Source organism: Colletotrichum phormii (genome assembly GCF_030913505.1).
Source record: "Colletotrichum phormii strain CBS 102054 chromosome Unknown BDP81scaffold_15, whole genome shotgun sequence".
Lineage (NCBI taxonomy): Eukaryota > Fungi > Ascomycota > Sordariomycetes > Glomerellales > Glomerellaceae > Colletotrichum > Colletotrichum phormii.
In genome coordinates this window covers 626,890-645,921 of record NW_026851457.1, presented here as the reverse complement: position 1 = coordinate 645,921, position 19,032 = coordinate 626,890, and the positions used below count along the sequence as shown (strand labels likewise).

The 19,032-nt window shown below is 52.5% G+C and overlaps 3 protein-coding genes across 3 annotated transcripts; 2 read left to right on the top strand and 1 right to left on the bottom strand.

Annotated features, from left to right (window-relative positions):
- Window positions 1–1,614: 1,614 nt before the first annotated feature.
- On the bottom strand, window positions 1,615–7,360 carry BDP81DRAFT_58061 (ABC transporter). Its single transcript, XM_060596013.1, has 15 exons — window positions 6,889–7,360; window positions 6,303–6,840; window positions 5,991–6,220; window positions 5,613–5,898; window positions 5,318–5,551; window positions 4,486–5,264; window positions 4,265–4,427; window positions 3,867–4,205; window positions 3,685–3,808; window positions 3,556–3,627; window positions 3,391–3,506; window positions 2,706–3,327; window positions 2,567–2,647; window positions 2,134–2,508; window positions 1,615–1,961 (listed from the first exon to the last, which is right to left on the bottom strand). The coding sequence occupies exons 1-15, from the start codon at window positions 7,111–7,113 to the stop codon at window positions 1,736–1,738; spliced, it is 4,410 nt and encodes a 1,469-aa protein (XP_060442979.1). The 5' UTR covers window positions 7,114–7,360; the 3' UTR covers window positions 1,615–1,735.
- Window positions 7,361–11,008: 3,648 nt separating this feature from the next.
- BDP81DRAFT_58073 (uncharacterized protein) lies at window positions 11,009–12,577 on the top strand. The gene is made up of 3 exons (XM_060596014.1): window positions 11,009–11,365; window positions 11,423–11,952; window positions 12,007–12,577. The coding sequence occupies exons 1-3, from the start codon at window positions 11,206–11,208 to the stop codon at window positions 12,088–12,090; spliced, it is 774 nt and encodes a 257-aa protein (XP_060442978.1). The 5' UTR covers window positions 11,009–11,205; the 3' UTR covers window positions 12,091–12,577.
- A 1,363-nt stretch (window positions 12,578–13,940) lies between these two features.
- On the top strand, window positions 13,941–16,293 carry BDP81DRAFT_58031 (endonuclease/Exonuclease/phosphatase). The gene is made up of 4 exons (XM_060596012.1): window positions 13,941–14,405; window positions 14,479–14,855; window positions 14,910–15,727; window positions 15,791–16,293. The coding sequence occupies exons 1-4, from the start codon at window positions 14,122–14,124 to the stop codon at window positions 16,127–16,129; spliced, it is 1,818 nt and encodes a 605-aa protein (XP_060442977.1). The 5' UTR covers window positions 13,941–14,121; the 3' UTR covers window positions 16,130–16,293.
- Window positions 16,294–19,032: the final 2,739 nt, after the last annotated feature.

Below are 19,032 nucleotides of genomic sequence, written 5' to 3'. Positions count from 1 at the left end.
TGTGAGTGCTCGGTCAGAGAAAGTCAACCAATTTATGACGTGGGAAGCGAGCCCTGATTGAATATGATCTGAACGCGCTTCGATCAGTCCTCCGAAGACGTGGTTCAGATGTCGACGTTCTTGAGTCCAATGTCTCAAGAATTGTTGGAACTCGAACTTTGTATGCATCGGCGAAAGTTCATCGACAATGCGACTCGCAACATGAAAACTGGATTGGCTTAGCGAAGAACCTTTGTTCAAGACTGGTGGATGGCAACTTACATCCCCTCGGTTGCTTTGAAGATAATATCGTAGAACTCGATGTGTTCTGGGTTTGCGTACGACGCTGGCGGCTTTACCCGGGAAGCAATGTATTCCTTCAGGTCTGCTGTGTCTGAAACCGGCATTGACAGGGTCGCGACTGAGATGTCTTCGTTCGTCAGAGACATTGAAAAGGTTGAAGTAGCGAAGATCTTGATGTCGATCTCAGCACGTAAGCGGCTGAAAAGAGAAAGAAGACTGCCGGAAACTTCAAGATCAAGTCTGTCAAGTCCATCCAAGACAAGTGAGATGCTTGCTCTCATGGCTTCACGCTTCGTGCTACGGTGACACAGCAGCGACTCGAGGGAAGTCAGACCGTTGGTGTTCCCGATGGTGTCACCTTTTCGAGGACTCGAAAGCTTCGCCAGCAACTCCATGTCTGTGCCGTAATCAACCTCCGCGAGTAGTTGCTGAATAAGACATCCCGTGAGATGATCCATTTGCTGAGAATCATTATCGCAAGACAGAAAGAGTACTACACTATCTGGGTTTCTCAACTTATCAAGCACTGCGGCAGCTAGGACTGACTTGCCCACACCCGGCGGACCAATGCAGAAGAGTGTCTTATTCTTCTCGTTCTCCCATTGACGGTACACTTCATTGTCAAATATCCAGCTACATGTTCCAGGATGTCGAAGGGCCAGATTTTTGCGATGTATATCTTTCATGTGCTCGGCAGGAGGCAATGTCTCTTGGAAGGCATCCCATGATTGAAGCTCCATCCTCGGCTGTGGCAAGAATTATTTTCAAAGGGTTTGGGTCGTGACGCAAATCGGCTATAATTCAAAGCATAGATCAAATCGGGGATGAAATGAAGGGTAGAGATGAGATAAGAGTCAACGTAACGGGGTGATGACCATAATGATAGGAGCGCCTGAACAGAGTCATGAGTGCTGCGAATCGCTTCAAATGAGGCGGCAGTGAGGCAAGGCGGCTCTGCATATTCAGCCTGCGTAGTCGGCGCCTGGTCATGAGCCGTAGCGAAAGCGCACTTTGAGCTCGGGGTTGATACTGCGCCTGAAATAAGATGGCGCGGAAAGTTCTATTGGGTAATGACAACCAACTTCGATGTAAACCGAAAAAGCTAGTGAAATGCCTGTCACTTGCCGCCAATAAAGTAACAACAGAGCAATTGCCGATTCTTGCTGACCCTACTATCAATGTAGTAGAAAAAGAGGGTGTGGAAGCCGGCATGATCCTACAGCCTTACTTGTTTCCCCTCATGTTGTTTATGAGAGACCCCTACGGCTCATTTCTACGAATACGAGGTGAAGGAATTGTGTTGCCTTGGACGGGAAAATGACAAGTGAGATGATTGAATGTTTTCCGTGTTGAGCTGCAATGAAAAGAGGGGGTATCTTGGTACGTTACAAATACAAATGCTGAGTCGGGATATACACTCATCTTACAATCCCTCACATCCCTCCTATTGGGTCTACTGTGCCACGCCCGACGACCGCTCATACAACGCCTTGAACGCCGACTTGCTCCTCAGAAGCTGACGAGGCTCTCCATACTCGACAACCACTCCTGAATCGACGACTGCAACCCGTTCAAAGTCCAGTATTGACTCCAGCTTATGTGCAATAGCGATGACGGTCCAATCTCTGAACCACGAGCGGAGGACCTCGTCGATGATTTTGCTAGACTCCTCATCCAGACTATTGCACAGTTAGTTTCTGATCTACTTGAGGTGACATAGGATGGTGCCTGCGTCATGGACTCTTATACAGAATATGAGGCATTCAAGGCAGGAAGACCCGATGGCAGTCACGGGCACCTGACTTGCCAGCAAGACCTCGATGCAGCAAAAGAAACAAAAGCCAAACTCACCTGCTCGTAATCTCATCCAAAACAAGCACCCTCCCCTTCCTCAACATAGCCCTAGCAAAAACCAATAACTGCGCCTCGCCCTGCGAAAAGAACTTATCATCAATCACCGCATCGAGACCGCCGCGCTCCTCGACTTTATCCCAGAGCTGCACTCTCTCCAAGACCGCCGTGATCTCCCCGTCCGAAGCTGTCTGGCCCGGGTCGAGATTTAACCGCACGGTGCCGTCAAAGATGTAGGACTCCTGCGGGACGGCAACGATCTTGGAGCGGACGTATTCGTGGGGCAGCGTGGCGATGTCGATGTTGTCGATGGTGATTGCGCCCGAGTCTAGGTCCATCATGCGGAGGAGGCAGAGGAGTAGGGAGCTTTTGCCGCTGGATGGGGTGTTAGATGTCTTTGACTGTTAAGGATAGGAGGTACAGAATGACTTGCCTGCCTGTCCGACCGCAGATTGCAACCTTCTGACCTGGTTCGATTGAGATGTCGACGGCTTTGAGTACGGCACCAGATGATCTGTTACAGTGTCAGCTTCACACTGCCAGCTTAAGGGTGAGCAACTTTCTAAACTTACGCATAGGACGCCATCACTTTCCGGAGCTCAACGGCTCCTCGACTCGGCCACTCTCCCTCCGGCTCCGCAAGCTGCAGCTTCGAGCCATCCTCAGACGCCGTCGTCAAAGAAAAGTTCCTCACCCTCGCAACCGCACCAAGCGAGACCTCCAACATGACCCAAGACGTGATAATCGCCTTGACGCACCCGCTAAACGCCAACACATTCGTCAACGCAACACCAATGAACCCGGGCCCAATCTGTTCCCTCAGTGTTGTGACCAAGACAATCAGGACGACGGCGATGACTGCAATAACCATGTCAACCGAAAACGTCAACCAGCTCTGCAGACATGCGAGGAGGTACTTTGGTCGCTGCGAGTCGTCGAGCCGGCAGAGGTTGACTTTTTCAAAGTTTTCTTCCCAGCGGAAAGCTCTGATTGTCGCTAGGCCCTCAAGGGTTTCGATGAGCTGGGAGTAGAGGGGCGCCTTGTGCTCGATGTCGAGGAGGCGCATTTGTCTCGAAGTGCGGAGGTAGAAGTGCTGGATGGCGTAGAAGGTTGGGATGAGGAAGGGGAGGATGGCGGCCATGTAGCGTGAGGAGACAGACATTACTATAAAGCGGGCTACGCCGAATGCGACGCCTGAGTAGTGGAAGGTCAGTAGGGCTTTGGTTTCGTCATAGGTGGACAGAGAGTCTTGCTTACCTACGGCCAGACCGAGTGCTGCGGCTGGTAGCTCCATGTCGATGAGTTGGAGGTCTTGGCTGAATCTGTTGACTGTGATGCCGCTATCCACTGAACTGTGAAATGACATGGGGGCACTGTTTCTATTACTATCAAGACCAAGAAAAGGCTGGTTGTGTGCCTTACCGAGATGTGGTGTCTAGTAGAACACCATGGAAGTAAACTCCTGATTTGTTGATGATGACAATAAAAAGTTGCCTAGAATCTATGGTTATGAACGGCTCTACTGAGGATTGCAACAAAGTAGGTACTGACCACATTCCGAAGAGCACCGAAGCTACGGACCCGACTCCAAGAGCCGCGTAGACACCGAGCCACTTGCCCAAATCTTGGTTTGGTCTCTGTTCGTTGGACTCGGCCCACCACTTGAGCCAGATATCTGACGATGAACTTGTCAGTCTTTGATGATTCAACGTTCAGAGACCTTTCGAGCTTACCGGGAAATGAGTCACAGAAGGCAAAGACAATCATGGCACCAGCAAAAGTCGACAGGCTAAACCACCCAGCAGCTCTGGCATAGAAAGCATACATCCCCCAGTCGCCAAGCTGGCGGGCGGAATCTGCTTGGTCTTCGAGTAGGCCGAGGACCGTGGCTGGTGGCTTATCGTTTGTGGTTGTTGTCATCGGCGGTAAGGCTGCTCTAACGCTGTCGCTTGTACCAGCGTGTTTGCTTGGGGAGTTTGGTAGTCGGTCGACTTTCATGGACGCCTCGTTGTCTATAATTCGGCCCTCATCGTTGAGAAGTACGACATCGTCGGCAAAAGGGACTCGGCGAGCTGTCAGAAACTCATTAGTAAGACACAGAGATTATACGAGTCGAAGAGGGGGGCCTTACAATCGGAAGATGCTAAGATGACAGTCGTATCCGTGTGGCGGAGCAAACCACTACTGCCAAAGAGGTTATGGAAGACGATGTCTTCGGTGCTAGAGTCTAGACCGCTGAAAACATCGTCAAGCAACAATAGTTCTTGTCTTGCGTACAAAGCGCGAGCAATGGCCTACCATGATGTTAGCTACTACTAATTGCCCTAGGCAAAAGACAGCTTCTTGACATACCAGACGATGCTTCTGACCACCACTCATGGAAATCCCCTTCGTACCCGCCCCTGTATTATCTCCATTCGGCCAGTTAAAAAAATCTTGCTCCAAAGCACACGCCTTGATGATTGTGTAGTACCAGGCCGGATCGAACGCGGCGTGGCCGGTGATGATGTTCCGCACACTGTCATTCGGTATCCACGCTGTTTGGCCGCAATATGTGATGCCGGAGAAGCTGGTGGAAATAGTGCCCTTGAAAGACGATAGTTCGCCGAGTATGCACTTCAGAAGCGTCGACTTGCCGCAGCCCACGGGGCCTAGTACCAAGGTGAAAGCTCGCCGCCGAACGTTCCAATTGTCGATATCGATGACTGGCTTAGTGTCGTCTGACCAAGAGAACGTTCCGTTTACAGAGGCGATGACGTTGGGGGCCAGATTGGCGTTTGGCGACTCACTTTGATGCATGTCGGATAGCTCGAAGCCAGGGGCTAGACCGGCAGCTTTGGGAGACTCTATGACGGACCTCCCAGCCGCAGCGGGATTGCTACCCTCGCTAGAGAGTCTGGCATGAACTCTTTCCTTGCCATTCAAGAAGTCTTGGATTCTCTGGAAAGATGTCATAGCAGCAGCCAGTATTGGGAGCCCCATGACAATGCCAACCAACGGCTGGTTCACGAGTATCAGAACAGAGTACGCAGTGAACGCCTTTTGGATCGTCAGAGTATCGCCAGTTCGAGCGGTTGTCGCAACGAATGTGCTGAAGGTAAGGATTGGAGACCAGATCGGCGTGCAAATCACTTAGGTAGTCTCAGCTTACGTGTCACGGACATGAGATAAAAAAGAAGCTTACAAAACATCATGGAGATGCCCAACAGTACCCTGAACCTCCTGGAAACCTCGAGCTCTATGGTTCGAAGTTTTTGAATCACTGAAAAGGCAACATCATTGAGGCCGGATACCTTGAGCCATTTGATATTTCCCAGCGTCTTGGATGTCGTCGAGACGCGGTCTTGCGAGGCTTTGATCCATTCCGCAGATGCTTTGCCCGTCGGAACGGCAAGGAAAGCTGTGGTAAGTAGGACAACTATCGAACTGCGTCAGCCTTTGAGGCTCTCTCAGTAGGCCAAGCTTATGTTGCATCCTACCGAAAACAAGAGCCACGGGCATGGCACAGGCAGCCCCGAGCTGCCTGTAAATCAGGTGTATTCCGATCCCGATCTCGAGAAGCCCGCTCCAGACCTCGTGAAGCTGAGTGATGCCCTGGCTGATGGTCTCGCTATCGGTTCCGACCAAAGTCAGAGCTCCCGAGGGACTGACGTTGGGCGACGTCAAATCCAGCCTCAATGCTTTCCGATAGACAAGTGCCGTCGTGCTGCCCCTCGTCATGGAGGCCGCACGTTGATTGCGCCAGTCATACTGGCCCGTCGAAACCTACAACCAAATATCTCAGCCTCCCGCACTTTGAGTAGTTCTAGAACGCGTCTCTTGACCGAGAGCGAAAGTGGCGGAAACACAAAACCCACAGCAATACCGATATAAACGATCACGTACGCCCCTATCAAACCAAAACCGCGATTATTGTAGGGCTGCTGCTGAGGCTGGCTGGCAAGGCGAATGGCCTCATCAATTAGAAACGGCTGGGCGTAGTTGAAGGCGATCTGGAAGAGTTTCGGGACGATGGCCGTGGAAAGAGGGCCGGCAAAGGCGCGGAGCCAGGTGTTGGACAAAGCGCCGGGTACCGTCTTGTCGGGGACTTTTTTTTTTGGTGGTGTCAGTCAGATATATTAGTCCGCGGGACATCTTGTGTTTTAGTTTGAGGGCCGAAAATAGATTACCTTGGTCCCACGCGTCGGCGAGTTTTCTGTAGAGCGGCTCTGAAGCTAGCTTCGGGTCCAGTGGATAGAGGTCATCTAGTCGAAGGATGTTTCTGTATCCGTTGATGAAGAGTGACGTCAACCAGAAGAAGACTGATCTGTTGAAAGTGCCGCTGGTGACCTCCTTGGAATATCCTTTGTGTTGCGAGACTAGGATCCTGCGCTTCTCTGTTGATTCTAGAAGGATCATGACAGCTCTGACGGCTAGCGTACAAGTGAAGACGGCGGGTATGGTCTGATGGGATCCCAGCATCCACAAAGTTCGGGCACGGGCAGTGTCAAACAGAATTGACAGAAACAGATAGGTTGACAGGACGAATGACGGCCTTACGGACCGTTGATGAGCGAGCCATGATAGCAAACCCAATCCTATCGAGGTAATTAGACTAAGAGTGGCGGTGGGAATGGTTGCGCGTGTATGAGTGATAGTCGTTGATGGTGTTGTGGTCCAGAGGACCAGAAGAGCGAGATTCAGAGCCACCAGGGAAATGGATGCAGACTTTCAGAGATCAGCCACTGTGATAGGGGGCAATCTGCCAGGACTAACAGCTTTGAACCAGCGCAGAGTGCTGGGCACGACTTTGACATCGGACCTTGCCAGGCGCAAGGCACAAGTGGGGAGCAACAGCAGGAAGAGAGATTGCAGGGGAATTGCTAGTATGGCCTCCTCGAAGAAAAGTGTAAAGTCGAATCCGCCCCGGCACAATTCTCCGGCCCACGGACCGAGAGAGTCGTCGAGGCCGGAAGAACAAGCCGGCTGCGGAACCCTCATGGTGCGTGCGGGCACCGGGCACTCTCGTGTCGCTGATGGTGTTTCAAGACCAAGGGAGTGAGGCAATTTTAATCAAAGAGAGATTTCAAACAAAACATGGGCCGAATGTAACGCTTTGTGACTTCGTTTAATAGCAATAGCGTCAAAACGAGGTGCCAAACTGAAGAAAGCAATTCCAAAACAGAGTTGCAGCGTGACCAAACTTATGGCACGTCAAGACAGCAGGAAATAAACGGAAACGTTGTGTGGTCGACTGGGAAAAAGACAGAACAGAATGGAAGCGGCGGGTCTGCATTCGCCGTATTACATGCCGCAATCCTTCGTAAAGTCCCAGGTTGGAGGCAACAGCCTTAGGCAGAGCGGGCAAGTTTGCTGGTGTTGACGTCGAGTTGCCAATCACATCAAGGTGTCCCTGTATCGAGGTGCGGCACAGCGGCAGCTAGACACAGTCACCCCGTGAATTGCCCAAAGCGGAACCGGTCTCATCTTTGACTGATGGACCAGATGACAGTCCACGTCAACCACGATGGAGGATTGAATGTCCGATGTAAGAAAGGGACGAAAACCGATCGGCTCGAAGCAGCAGCGCCGAGCAGCATTTTGGTGCTAGTCAAGGAAGTTGCACCGGACGACTCGGGCCCCGTGCATCGACACAATACGGCGTATGAGTTTGGCCAGGCAGGTCAGGTGTGTGCGTCTGAGATGAATGAATGGACGGATGGATGCAGCAGCACTGACAGGAAAAGACAGGAAATCTGGAACCGATGGGCGCATCCAGTCTGACCGTGGAACCGTCCAAGTTAGAGGTTCATGTTGATGAGATGACTTTCTCCAGACTTGAGATGATTGATGTGGCGGGTGTCATGTAAGGCAAGGCGTACAGTGTAGAAAGTTGAGAGCCTGCTGTGCCTTTGGGTAGCCTACCTAGCGTGCCTAGGTGAAAGACGGCCATAGGTAATTGACTCATCCGGGAGCGATAACGACATCTGACCACCACCATCATGTCGTCTGGAGTTGGTCGTGTTCATCTTTGCTAAATACAGAACTGTACGATTCGAAGCAAAACGGGTGTGTGCAGAGAGCAGAGTCATTTGTAATCTCAACTTTGGGACAGCAAGGAACCTTATGGTACCAGCCATGCGGTGTCCCACGTGTAGAAGAGCCGCAGTGGAAGGGAGGTCCCAACCACATCTGAAATAGGGACTCGTCACCTCCCACGTGATTTGGACTGTGCTTCAGCCTCTGTTGATGCACATGGAAGGCACGTCTACACAGTACCTACCTTACCTTACCTACCTTAAAGTACCTTGGCACAATGATGGAAGGAAGTAATTGAAGAGACAGAGAGGGAAGGAGTGAGAGCAACACATGGGCAGTGAAAGCAAGAGCGAGGAGATGTGGAATGACAGCGACGTGATTCCGATGGGTCTTGCCAAGACGGGAGTCACAATGGGGCCTTCCTTCTGCTCGGGTCAAGTCTGGGTCGACCATATCGCATGACAGGGCAGTCACTACTTCGGACTCACAGACTGCTACTGCCATGTTGGGAACTTGGGGCGAATAATTACTGGGAACCTGGATGGCTGGAAGACAACCTGGGAATCCAATGGAAAAGATGGGGGTCGTTGGGGAGAAATTGAGAAGGAGGGGCCCCCCCCTTCAGTCAAAGTACCTAATGCGAACCGTCCGTCTCCTCTTCATTTTCGTCGTGGGGAAAGCAATGCACCAGCATCATTGACCAAGCTCCTCTCTCTCCTGTGTCTGATTTTCCTCGCTCGCCGATCACTGCTCTGCTCTCCCGCCTCCTTTCTCCATGATTTCCCAAACAGGATCGCAGCACATCCGTTCATCCCCTGATTCTCCTCGCCAAAATGCTTGGCCTCTACTGTAATTCTCAAATACTGGGGCCGCCCCGGTGATCGCCAGACTCCAGAAGTCGCCTGAGGTCTGCTTCTGACTCTGACTCTTACTCTGACCCAAGCCAAGAGTCCCAAGACTCCAAGACTACTAGGCAGAGTCGGATTCACCAAGAAAAAAAGAGAAAGAAAAAAAACCAGACCAGAAAGACTAAAAGAAACCAAGAGATTTCTGATACTCGCAACCAAGGCCGGAAGCATCGCCAATACCGAGCGCCTCTCTTGGTATTTCTTACTTCTGCTCTGTTATTCCCACCTCAACAAGAACGCCATGCTGCTGTGGTCTTGGCCAGTGTTGCGCGACGATCATCGCCCGACTTTGTCAATCTCCTCGAGACAGAAGTCCTTGGCAATTCGATGCACCAGTTGAAACACCGTCCCTTCTCTCGACTTCGATCCCTCGACCCTCGAGCCATGTCACCAGGGTGCGGAGACTCCCAACGTTGCCTTGTGTTCTAGCCCTCGGCATTTATTGTGTCAAGGGATGGGAACGGACGGCATGGACTGGGACGGAATGGCGCAGCAACCGGAACCCGCGGCACCGCTTCCAAACAAGCATCTCTCCAGTTGAGATCCCCCAATTTCTAAATGCCTAACTAAGCAGACACTGCAAATCAGACAGCCTTCAGGAACATTAGTGCGGCGCAAAAACGGAAGAAGGAGAGCGATGTAACGGTATCGACCAGGGCCAAGCTTCGAGCCTTCAACGCTTGAGTGCGGCTCACAAATCAAGCTCGTGGGGACTCGGAGCTTGTCTTACTTGCAACACCCTACAGATACAATTACGGCCATCGTAACCGGTGCCCTAGCAGAGATCCAACAATTCTTTGCAAATCCTGCCATTCAGACCACTTTTTGCTTCTGCAACGCCTAGGGGGCTGGTTCCGATTCACGAGAGACTCCCCTGCTTGTCAAGAAACAGCCCAGGGTACATCGTTGCAATTCTGAAATTTAGACTTCGTCGCTTCGCGCATGCTCATCCTTCAAACGCCATCCCAGCAACTCACCTCTTCAAATGGGCGGCATCCCACTCGACACCAGTGCCTTAGGATGGAGACAGGCACGCAGAGGGGAAGGAAGACTCTAGGTGGGAAGCGAGAGGCGTTCGCGATTTTGGCCAAGCGCCCTTTTTGGCGGTGTTTCATCCCAGGTTTGACAACCTGTCCTCCGATCAAACCGTTCAATCCCCATGGCTGTTCCACTAACCAACCGCAAGGTACGCGACCTTGGGAATACTACCACCACCGTCACCACCGCACAAGCATCAACACATGCCAACCAGGGCAGGACGGACACTGGTAGTCTAGTTCCCACGTTCTGTGTGTACGGGATTATGGATGCAGCCTATTACCAGGTCTGGCCACCGTCAAGCAGCCACCACCGTTGGGTCCCCCCGTTCTCCGCAAGCCTCAGTTCTGGAGAGGTACAAGGATCCGCCGCGGCGGGGCCGTTCTGAATCACCAACCGTCTGATCAACAGTCGCCCTCCATGGTCACCACCGGCACCCTCAACCGCAAACGCATGGTAGCGATGCCCATCATCAATCGGCTACAGACACCTTTTCTGCTCTCTCTTTATTTTGGGACCTCGTCTCCGCTTTCCCCGGCTCACGGCCGCTCCGGGGTTTGGCGCGACATGGCGCCGTCGTGATGCTTGGCACACACCTCTTCCCATTCGCCATCACTCTTTTTCTCAAACTGAGGACCCGACTCCCCTGCTCCACCAAACTGCACTGCCCTCGCGATGGATCACAGTCTGTGACATGGCTATTGGGCAAAGACAGCGTTCACCTAATTTGTTTGACAAGACGTCTCAATTCCTTGGCACTGTGACCTCATGGTTGCAATTAGTGCCTGCTTTACCTGCGGCATGATATTCCGAGGGATCTGGATCCGAGTGAGATTCGCAGAAAGCTTATACTCTATATCAACCCAGCCCGATCTGGCCTTGATTTCGGTTTCTTTTCTCTCGACACTCTCAAGTCTTCAACACAACAACATTTCTGTTTCAGTTCCTTCACTTTGGCTGGTCCAGTCTTTCCTCGAGTGTCTTTCTCATTTCTTCCATTCTCGAATTCCAATCTCTGCAGGTTCTGTGAACCCTTTTTCAGCTGTAAATTATACCATCAACTTTTTTCTTCATCTCTTTGACTAGAGACATTCAGCACTCCTTCAAAATGAAGAGCTCTATCCTCCTTTCCATTGCGGCCATCGCCGCCCAGGTCATCGCCCTCCCCACTCTGGCAGATCGATCCGTGGCTCTTCCCATCAGAGACCTCGACTTCCCGGCTCAAGCTGATGTCAGGCCTGTTCTGCGCCGTGGCAAGGGCCAGCAAGGTATGTCAAAGAAACTCACTCAGAATCGTACGAAACTCATCTGACTTCCAACACCAGCCGGTGACAACGCCGATGTCCAGCAGGAAGGCGAGAACCAAGGCGAGAACGGCGTAGCCGAGAAGAAGGCCAAGAAGGACGCCGCTGCAGCCGGAGGAGCCGATGCCGCAGCCGGCGGTGCCGCCAACAACGGAACTGCCAACGCCGGAGGCAAGAAGAAGGCCAAGAAGGGCAAGAAGAACGCGCAGGCCAAGGCCGCGGGCAAGAAGAACAAGGGCAAGAAGAACAACGACGGTGGCGCTGCCAACAACGGAACCGCCAACGCCGCCGACGGTGGAGCGGCTGGAGGAAAGAAGGCCAAGGCCGCCAAGAACAACGCTGCCGCGAAGAAGAACAACGCTGCCGCCGACAACGCAGCTGGCGGCGCGGCTGGTGGTGGTGCTGCCAACAACGGAACTGCGAACGCTGATGGCAAGAAGAAGAACGGAAAGAAGGCCAAGGCTGCCGAGAACAACGCTGCTGGAGGTGACGCTGCGAAGAACAACCAGGCGGCTGACGGCAACAACATCCTCTCTTCCATCCTCGGGAGCGTAAGTAATCTCAGAGACGTCTGCTGCTGAACATTAGCTAACATTTACTCGCAGATTGGTGGAGGCGGTGCAGGTGGCAACGCTGCCAACGCCGGTGGTGCCAACAAGGCCCAGGCTGACCGGTCTTCTCGGACGTGATGAGGAGTCAGCCGACCTGGCTGAGCGTGACGGCCACGAGCTTGTCCAGCGCGGCGAGGAGGAAGCCGATCTGGAATAAGCGGGAGTGGACGCTCGACTGTTGAGCGGCTCCAGATGCCGAGGCCCCAGGGCAACAAGCCGAGTCGGAGCCTGGGACGGTTCCGGGCGGTCCCAGCGATCACCGGAGCGGTTTTGACGGGCTCGACCGGTGGCAAGTATGAAGCAAAGGCAGCTACGCTGGTAGAGCTGTTTCCGAGTGTGTTTGTCTCGAGGACGGAAAAGAAATGAATTTTTTTGTTTGGTTGGTGCGCACATCTCGCTAGCCTGATCTCACTTGAGATTTCAGTAGGCAGCTGTTTCTGTCATCGCCGATGGGCTTCCTGAGGCATACACGGGAATCTTCACTCAATGAACAAGAGGTCCTTGGGATTTGTACAACTCTTTGTAATGTTCTGGGACAGTTTTCATTTGTAGGAAATTGAATGAAGGTGTGCACCGCAATTTTTAGGCCAAATCCCCATATTGTAAAAGAGTAGTTGTGATACCATGACAGTGAGAATTTGATTCAAAACTCTTCAAATGAGCGTGTTATGAGCGGTGATGCATTGGTAGACTTGAGATTCAAGACTGAGTGAGAGAGTGAGCGTGGTTCATGATGTTACGCAAAGAATGAGGGTAAGCATCGACTGTGATGTGAGAGACTGAGGGAGGGCCCAGCGGAAGTCGAGTCAAGCTTAGAATCTTGGTAGACTTGGGCCGGTGACAGACAGGGGCACATCCAGGGACGACCGGGGTTGGAGCTCCGGGGTCGGCGGTCGGTCATCGACACGTGAGGCAGATGATTGGCAGGCGATAAGGTGCAGATTAGCGGCCCCTCAACGACCCTTGTCGAGCTTTTTAGAGTAGGTAATTGACTTTGCTCCTAGACTCCTCCCTCCACCTTTGCAGCAACCGCTCTCGACCAACAACAGCAAGACACCACGCGTCCACTCAGGTCTTGGCCTTGAGGATAGACTTGTCCTAGGAAGGGAGTTGGTCCGGCTTGTCTTACGGGGTGTTCGGCTCATCTATCAGTCTGGTCTGCTCTCCTATCATGGTTGGAAGTGTTGGTAATGACATGCTGATTGCTAGCTAGTCTCTTTCCTTTCTCTATCTACCTCACAGATATGGCCCAGGGTCCAAAGCAAAGCTGCTTTCTTGCGTACTCCTCTCGCCTTTCCCCCACACACCCGTTCTCAATTCAACCTTTTCGATATGCTTAGGCCAGGTTTTCCCCACTGAACTAGACACCAGCTAGGCCACTCTCCCGCCCTCGCCCTCGCAGGAAGCCTTCACCTTCCCGATTGAGCCATGGCCAGCCAATACAGCGCCGCGATGGGGGATTCAAGGTTGATGCGGGGCCCATCCATGATCCTAGGTCTCTGCCGGTGCCGTTAGCCCAGGTTTCTTATGACAACCTAACAAGAACGTGCCAGGCACGCATCGCTCTAAGAGGTCAATTGATACGACCGGACCCCTGCTCTCCGCTCGATAGAGAGAATCATTGTCTTTCCGTCTTCCCTCCAGTGAGGAAGACCAAACGGCCTTGGGGATCTTAGATATCGAGTGCGTAATATCGGAGCTGGCCGCGCTCTCCTCTCTCTTGTTGTCCAATCCTATCGCGTACATGGGCTCTTGGAGCGCATCCGACGCGGGTTGCTCACATGCAAAGGAGGCAGCTCCCGCGATGCAAGGGCGGAATGGATCGCTGGATCCCGGGGGACCCAGCGAAGCAATATGGTACAGCTTTCTTGGCAATTCGCAACTTTCTCGGCACGATACGACCCTGACCAGGGGAAACGGGGGACCACGACCGCGGGCTGAGAGAGGTTCAGCTCCATCCTACATATAGTGGTGACTTGCCCCGCGATGGGAGTAAACATGGACGATCCCTTTTGTTCCTCTCTTGCTTAGGACGTTGTGAATCCAGAGAAAAGAGCTTCATTGTCTTTTGTTCTCTCGTTTGACGCGCGGTGTAAACCTGTTGTCAAGATGAAGGTCACTTCCCTCTTCCTCTCCGCCGCCGGCGCCGCCTCGGCCCTGACCATTGCCGAGATCAACGGCAACAAGTTCCTCTCCCCGTACAAGGACCAGTCCGTGACCAACGTCACCGGTCTAGTTCTCGCAAAGGGACCTGCCGGAATCTGGATCCGCTCGACGACGCCCGACGACGACGATGCCACGTCCGAGGCGCTCTACGTCTACGGCAGCACCGTCGGCGCGAACTTGACCGTGGGCGACCTCATCACTCTGGATGGAAAGATCCAAGAGTACAGGTAAGACAAAGTCGTGAATCCCCAATGCCACGCTGAGCCCCGTTCCTCTAACAAAATAACGAAAAAAAAACAGGTCCGCCACGAACTACATCTACCTCACAGAGCTCAGCTCCCCCAAGAACGTTGTCGTCGTCTCAAAGGGTAACGAGGTCACCCCGCTCGTCATCGGCGTCGACACCCTGCCCCCGCCGACGGAGGAGTACAGCGGCCTCGACGGCGGCGACGTCTACGCCGTCCCCAACGCCGTCGCCAACATCTCCACCGAGAACCCCGTCCTCAACCCGGCGCTCTACGGCCTCGACTTTTGGGAGTCGCTGAGCGGCGAGCTCGTCACCATCAAGAGCCCCGTCGGCGTCTCGCGCCCCAACCAGTACGGCGACACCTGGGTCATTGGCGACTGGCCCGTCACCGGCCGCAATGCGCACGGCGGCATCACCATGTCTGACAAGGGTAAATCCTACTACTCCCTCTCATAACCCGTAAAAAGACTAACACGGACAAAAGACTCCAACCCCGAAGTCATCATCATCGGCTCCCCCCTCGACGGCACAAAGAACCCCGAGTCCAAGATGGGCGACGAACTCACCGAGATCACCGGCATCGTCACAAACGCCTTTGGCTTCTACCGCATCCTCCCCCTGACCGCCATCACAATCACAAAGAACGCCATCAACAACGCCCCCGCCACGACCCTCGTCAGCCGCGGCGACTGCAGAGGCATCACAGTCGGCGACTACAACGTCGAGAACCTCTCCCCGACAGTCGCCCACCTCCCCTCCGTAGCCTCCCACATCGTAGACTACCTCAAGACCCCCGACCTCGTCTTCGTCCAAGAGATCCAGGACGACAACGGCGCCACCAACAACGGCGTCGTCTCCTCCAACCTCACCCTCTCCACTCTGACCGCCGCCATCGAGACCAAGTCCGGCGTTGTGTACGACTGGGTCGTCATCGACCCCGTCGACGGCAAGGACGGAGGCCAGCCCGGAGGCAACATCCGCGTCGCGTACCTCTACAAGCCCGACGTCGTCGAGCTCTACAAACCCAACCCCGGTGGCGCGCTGGATGCCAACGAGGTTCTCGAGGGCCCTGCGCTCAAGTATAACCCCGGCCGCATCGACCCCACCAACACCGCGTGGGACGCCAGCCGCAAGCCCCTCGTTGCACAGTGGCGCGCCGTCAACGGGCCCGCGAACAAGACGTTTTTCACCGTCAATGTGCACTTTGCGTCCAAGGGTGGTTCCTCGTCTCTGCATGGCGACCCCCGTCCTCCCGTCAACGGTGTTGTCAACCCGCGTATCGAGCAGGCCAAGATCACCGGCGTACGTTCCCCTCCTTACTCCAAACCCTTTAGCAGAAATCGCAAGCTAACTCGAGAAATATAGTCCTTCATCGCCGAGATCCTCGCCCTCGACGCAAACGCCCGCATCATCACCGCCGGCGATTTCAACGAATTCGCCTTCGTCGAGCCCCTGAAAGTCTTTGCCTCCACCTCGGGCCTCATCGACCTCGACGAGGCGGTTGGTATCCCCGTCGAGGAGCGGTATACCTACGTCTACGACATGAATGCGCAGGAGCTGGATCACATGTTTGTCAGCCCTGCGCTGGCGACCAAGAACGGTACGGCGTACGAGCACATTCACGTTAACTCGTGGGAGTTGTATGATGATCTTGTTAGCGATCATGATCCTTCTGTTGCGTTATTTAATGTTTGTGGATGTTAAGAAGATGATGCGAAGAGCGTGGGTGATGTTTGGGGATGTTTATGCTTGTAGATATTACTTTTGTGATGGGTTGAGATGTATATGAGATATGAGAGTAATACATAATGCCAGAATGAGATCATCAGTCGAGTATTTCATGGCACTTGTTATATCTTTGATATCTATTCATTCTGATTTCCAAAGCCACTCAAACCACCATAACTCATGCTTTTCTTGGGCTTTCACTTGGCTGACTTGTGAACCTTCAGCATGCGATCTTCGTAACCTTTTCTAATTCGTCTCTATTTCCATACTCCCTGTTATCCCCTTATCACATCTCCTAGAAATAGTGGTACTATTCCGACTAGATTCATAAACACGGTCGATATTGAAAGTAACGTTGAACACGATAGGATGGTACAGTCATAGCCCGCTTCCTCGAAACAACTTTGTTACTGTCTCATTTGGCTAGTCTGAATAAAATCGAAATGGAAAGCTACAGAGTTTAAATGGAATTCAACCATGAAAGAATCTGCAAAAAGGCTTGATAAAGGCAGGGAAATCCTGTGCATCTCGAGCCCCCTGACCAATTGTCTAAAAGAACATGTATCCACTCAAATTATACGGATATCCTCCCAGGGAAAATCATCCATTTCCTTGTGAAGCTTGGAATACTCGCCGATAAATGCCCTCTCTAAAGGGAGGATACGTGTCTCTGTCTCCCGCACGAAGTCAAGCAATGGTGCCCACTTGACTTTCACTGCAGCCAGATATCCTTCTTGCTTCTCCTCGCATCCCTCAGGCTCACTTGAAGCCAGGTCTACATCTTCGCTAGCACGAGAGCGGCCAAGCTTGTCTTCCGCTTGAAGTGACCACACGTGGCATGTGTGGATGAGGTCGGCCGTCCAAGCTTTTATGTAGGCGTCATATTCTCGGAGAAGACCGTGGTCTTCAAGGGAGTCGTTGATTTCCAGAATGTCATAGTGTTCAAGAAAATCGTTCACAAGGATGAAGTCGGTTTTTTGGGGGACATCAGGGTCTCGATTTAAGTCGGCGTCTCGGATTCGAAGTGACTTGGTTCCAAGAAGAAAGGCCTCGCGACCTGCGAAGTCCATGGATTTTGTACTTGTTCGTCTTCTCGACTCATTTGTTCGTCTTCTCAACTCAGTTGTTAGTCATGTCGGCCTTTCAACAGGGCGTACATCCGTGAATTCCCTGCCAATGATTAATTCCAACTCGCCAGCTGGACCAAGTATTTCCTCAAATCTTTGGCTCAGAATGATTTCGGTAAATCTTCTTGGGGTAATTTTACCGAAGTCTGTCCTCAAGTCAATTTTCTCGCCGTTGAGGTCCTCAACATCATCCCAGAATAATGCCAAGGCGTCTTCAAACGTATGTTTGGAAAGCTGTTGCCACGGAGCGCGCCCTCTCCATTGCGCTCTTTTCCAAGCCCATCGCGCGAAATTTTTTGACCTCTGAACTTCTTTTGGCTCTGTATTCTTTTGCACTGCTAAACCCAGCAGTATCCCCCGAACCTTCGGGTGTTCGATGTAGGCTCTTATCGTGGTTTGGAGACACTGCCCGAGAAAGTGCAGTGGGCTCGAGTCGCCAGCTTTCACTTCACCAGAAATATCCGTTTCCGGGAAGTTCCCAATCCACTCCTCAAGCTCCTCCAGATGATGAGCAAACGCCACTAGACCATGCTGCTCCACTACACAGCACTGCTTAGAATCCTCGGTAAGCTTACGCATGGCAGCCTGGTCATGAAATGGCTGCTCTCTATGTCCCGATACAGTGAAAGAGTCTAATAATCGCCTTTGGTTTCTTCCAAGTTCCAATGCTTCTTAATGTTCTGGCATACGGCCCTGACCGTATCCCAAGTCGTGTCAAGAAACCAGAGCGTCCCACTGCTTCCTATTTCAAGCAAATGTAGCCATGTTGAGAAAAGCAGAATAGCCTTGCGATCGATCAAATCGAGGTATCCGGATGAGCTGTGGGCCTTGGGCTCTTTCACAATGGCCACATGACGATAGGCTTTGCTAGCATTCACGATCGGTCGAAGTACTAGAAGGAATGGCCAGAGTCCTTTGATTTGAACAAGTTCGTCATTTGACTCGGCCCAACCTGGCAAGGCTCCTTGTGAACTAGTCCCAGGTCTGTGATAGACTTTGCCAAGGATTCCGGGCGGACCATCTTGACATAGATGGTCGAGGAAGCAGCTTGAAAGCTGAGATATCGGGCGACCCTGGACGATCAAATAACCATCGCGGTAGAATCGAGGCAAGATCGAATGAATCTCTGATTCGCATTTGAAATCGGCCTTAGAAACTGCCTGAGGTAGAAGTGGCCTCATGAGATTCAAGGCGGTCCCCGAAGACCAGTCGACAGTCCACGAAGGACAGGAATCTGAAAATCTTGACTGTAGTGCTGCGAAGATCGGCAGCATGAAAGCAGGACTTTGGGAAAGCAGATAAGCAGTGAAACCACTGTATACCTGCTCCTTGCTAAGCGAGTAGTCTGAATTCAATTGAGCTTGTTTTGCGTCTTGTAATAGGCCAAACAAGGCAAAAAGCTTGTCCCGGGGGTCTGTAGCCTCACATAAGACAGTGGCGCGCAGTAGATGTGGGAGTTTTTCTGAGTTCATCCAATTCCCTTTCGGGAGCATTTGTAGCCACTTCATATCTCGATGGTAGTTTTTGACGTCGTTTCGCTGGAGAAACTCCTTCCATCGGTCGCCGCTTGTCCCAAAAAGAACCCATGAATCTTGCGCTGCAGCTATCTCTTGGATCACCCATACTCTCTTGAAGTATGGCTGTTGCATGAGATCTTTGTGCGCAGGCAAAGATCTCTTGTAATATGTGTTCCATTTGTCGAAGTTCCATGGAGATGAGCCGGTGGGATTCATGTCTTCTTTGTCTTCACCT

Excerpts from the sequence above, each read along its gene's own strand:
- BDP81DRAFT_58031 (XM_060596012.1), top strand. The coding sequence starts at position 14,122 with ATGAAGGTCACTTCCCTCTTCCTCTCCGCCGCCGGCGCCGCCTCGGCC. Across the intron at positions 14,856-14,909 it reads CATCACCATGTCTGACAAGG|ACTCCAACCCCGAAGTCATC; the intron begins GTAAATCCTACT and ends CACGGACAAAAG. Across the intron at positions 15,728-15,790 it reads AGCAGGCCAAGATCACCGGC|TCCTTCATCGCCGAGATCCT; the intron begins GTACGTTCCCCT and ends CGAGAAATATAG.
- BDP81DRAFT_58061 (XM_060596013.1), bottom strand. The coding sequence starts at position 7,113 with ATGAGGGTTCCGCAGCCGGCTTGTTCTTCCGGCCTCGACGACTCTCTC. Across the intron at positions 5,899-5,990 it reads TCGTTTATATCGGTATTGCT|GTTTCGACGGGCCAGTATGA; the intron begins GTGGGTTTTGTG and ends ATTTGGTTGTAG. Across the intron at positions 1,962-2,133 it reads TTGGATGAGATTACGAGCAG|TCTGGATGAGGAGTCTAGCA; the intron begins GTGAGTTTGGCT and ends ACTGTGCAATAG.
- BDP81DRAFT_58073 (XM_060596014.1), top strand. The coding sequence starts at position 11,206 with ATGAAGAGCTCTATCCTCCTTTCCATTGCGGCCATCGCCGCCCAGGTC. Across the intron at positions 11,366-11,422 it reads CCGTGGCAAGGGCCAGCAAG|CCGGTGACAACGCCGATGTC; the intron begins GTATGTCAAAGA and ends TTCCAACACCAG. Across the intron at positions 11,953-12,006 it reads TCTCTTCCATCCTCGGGAGC|ATTGGTGGAGGCGGTGCAGG; the intron begins GTAAGTAATCTC and ends ATTTACTCGCAG.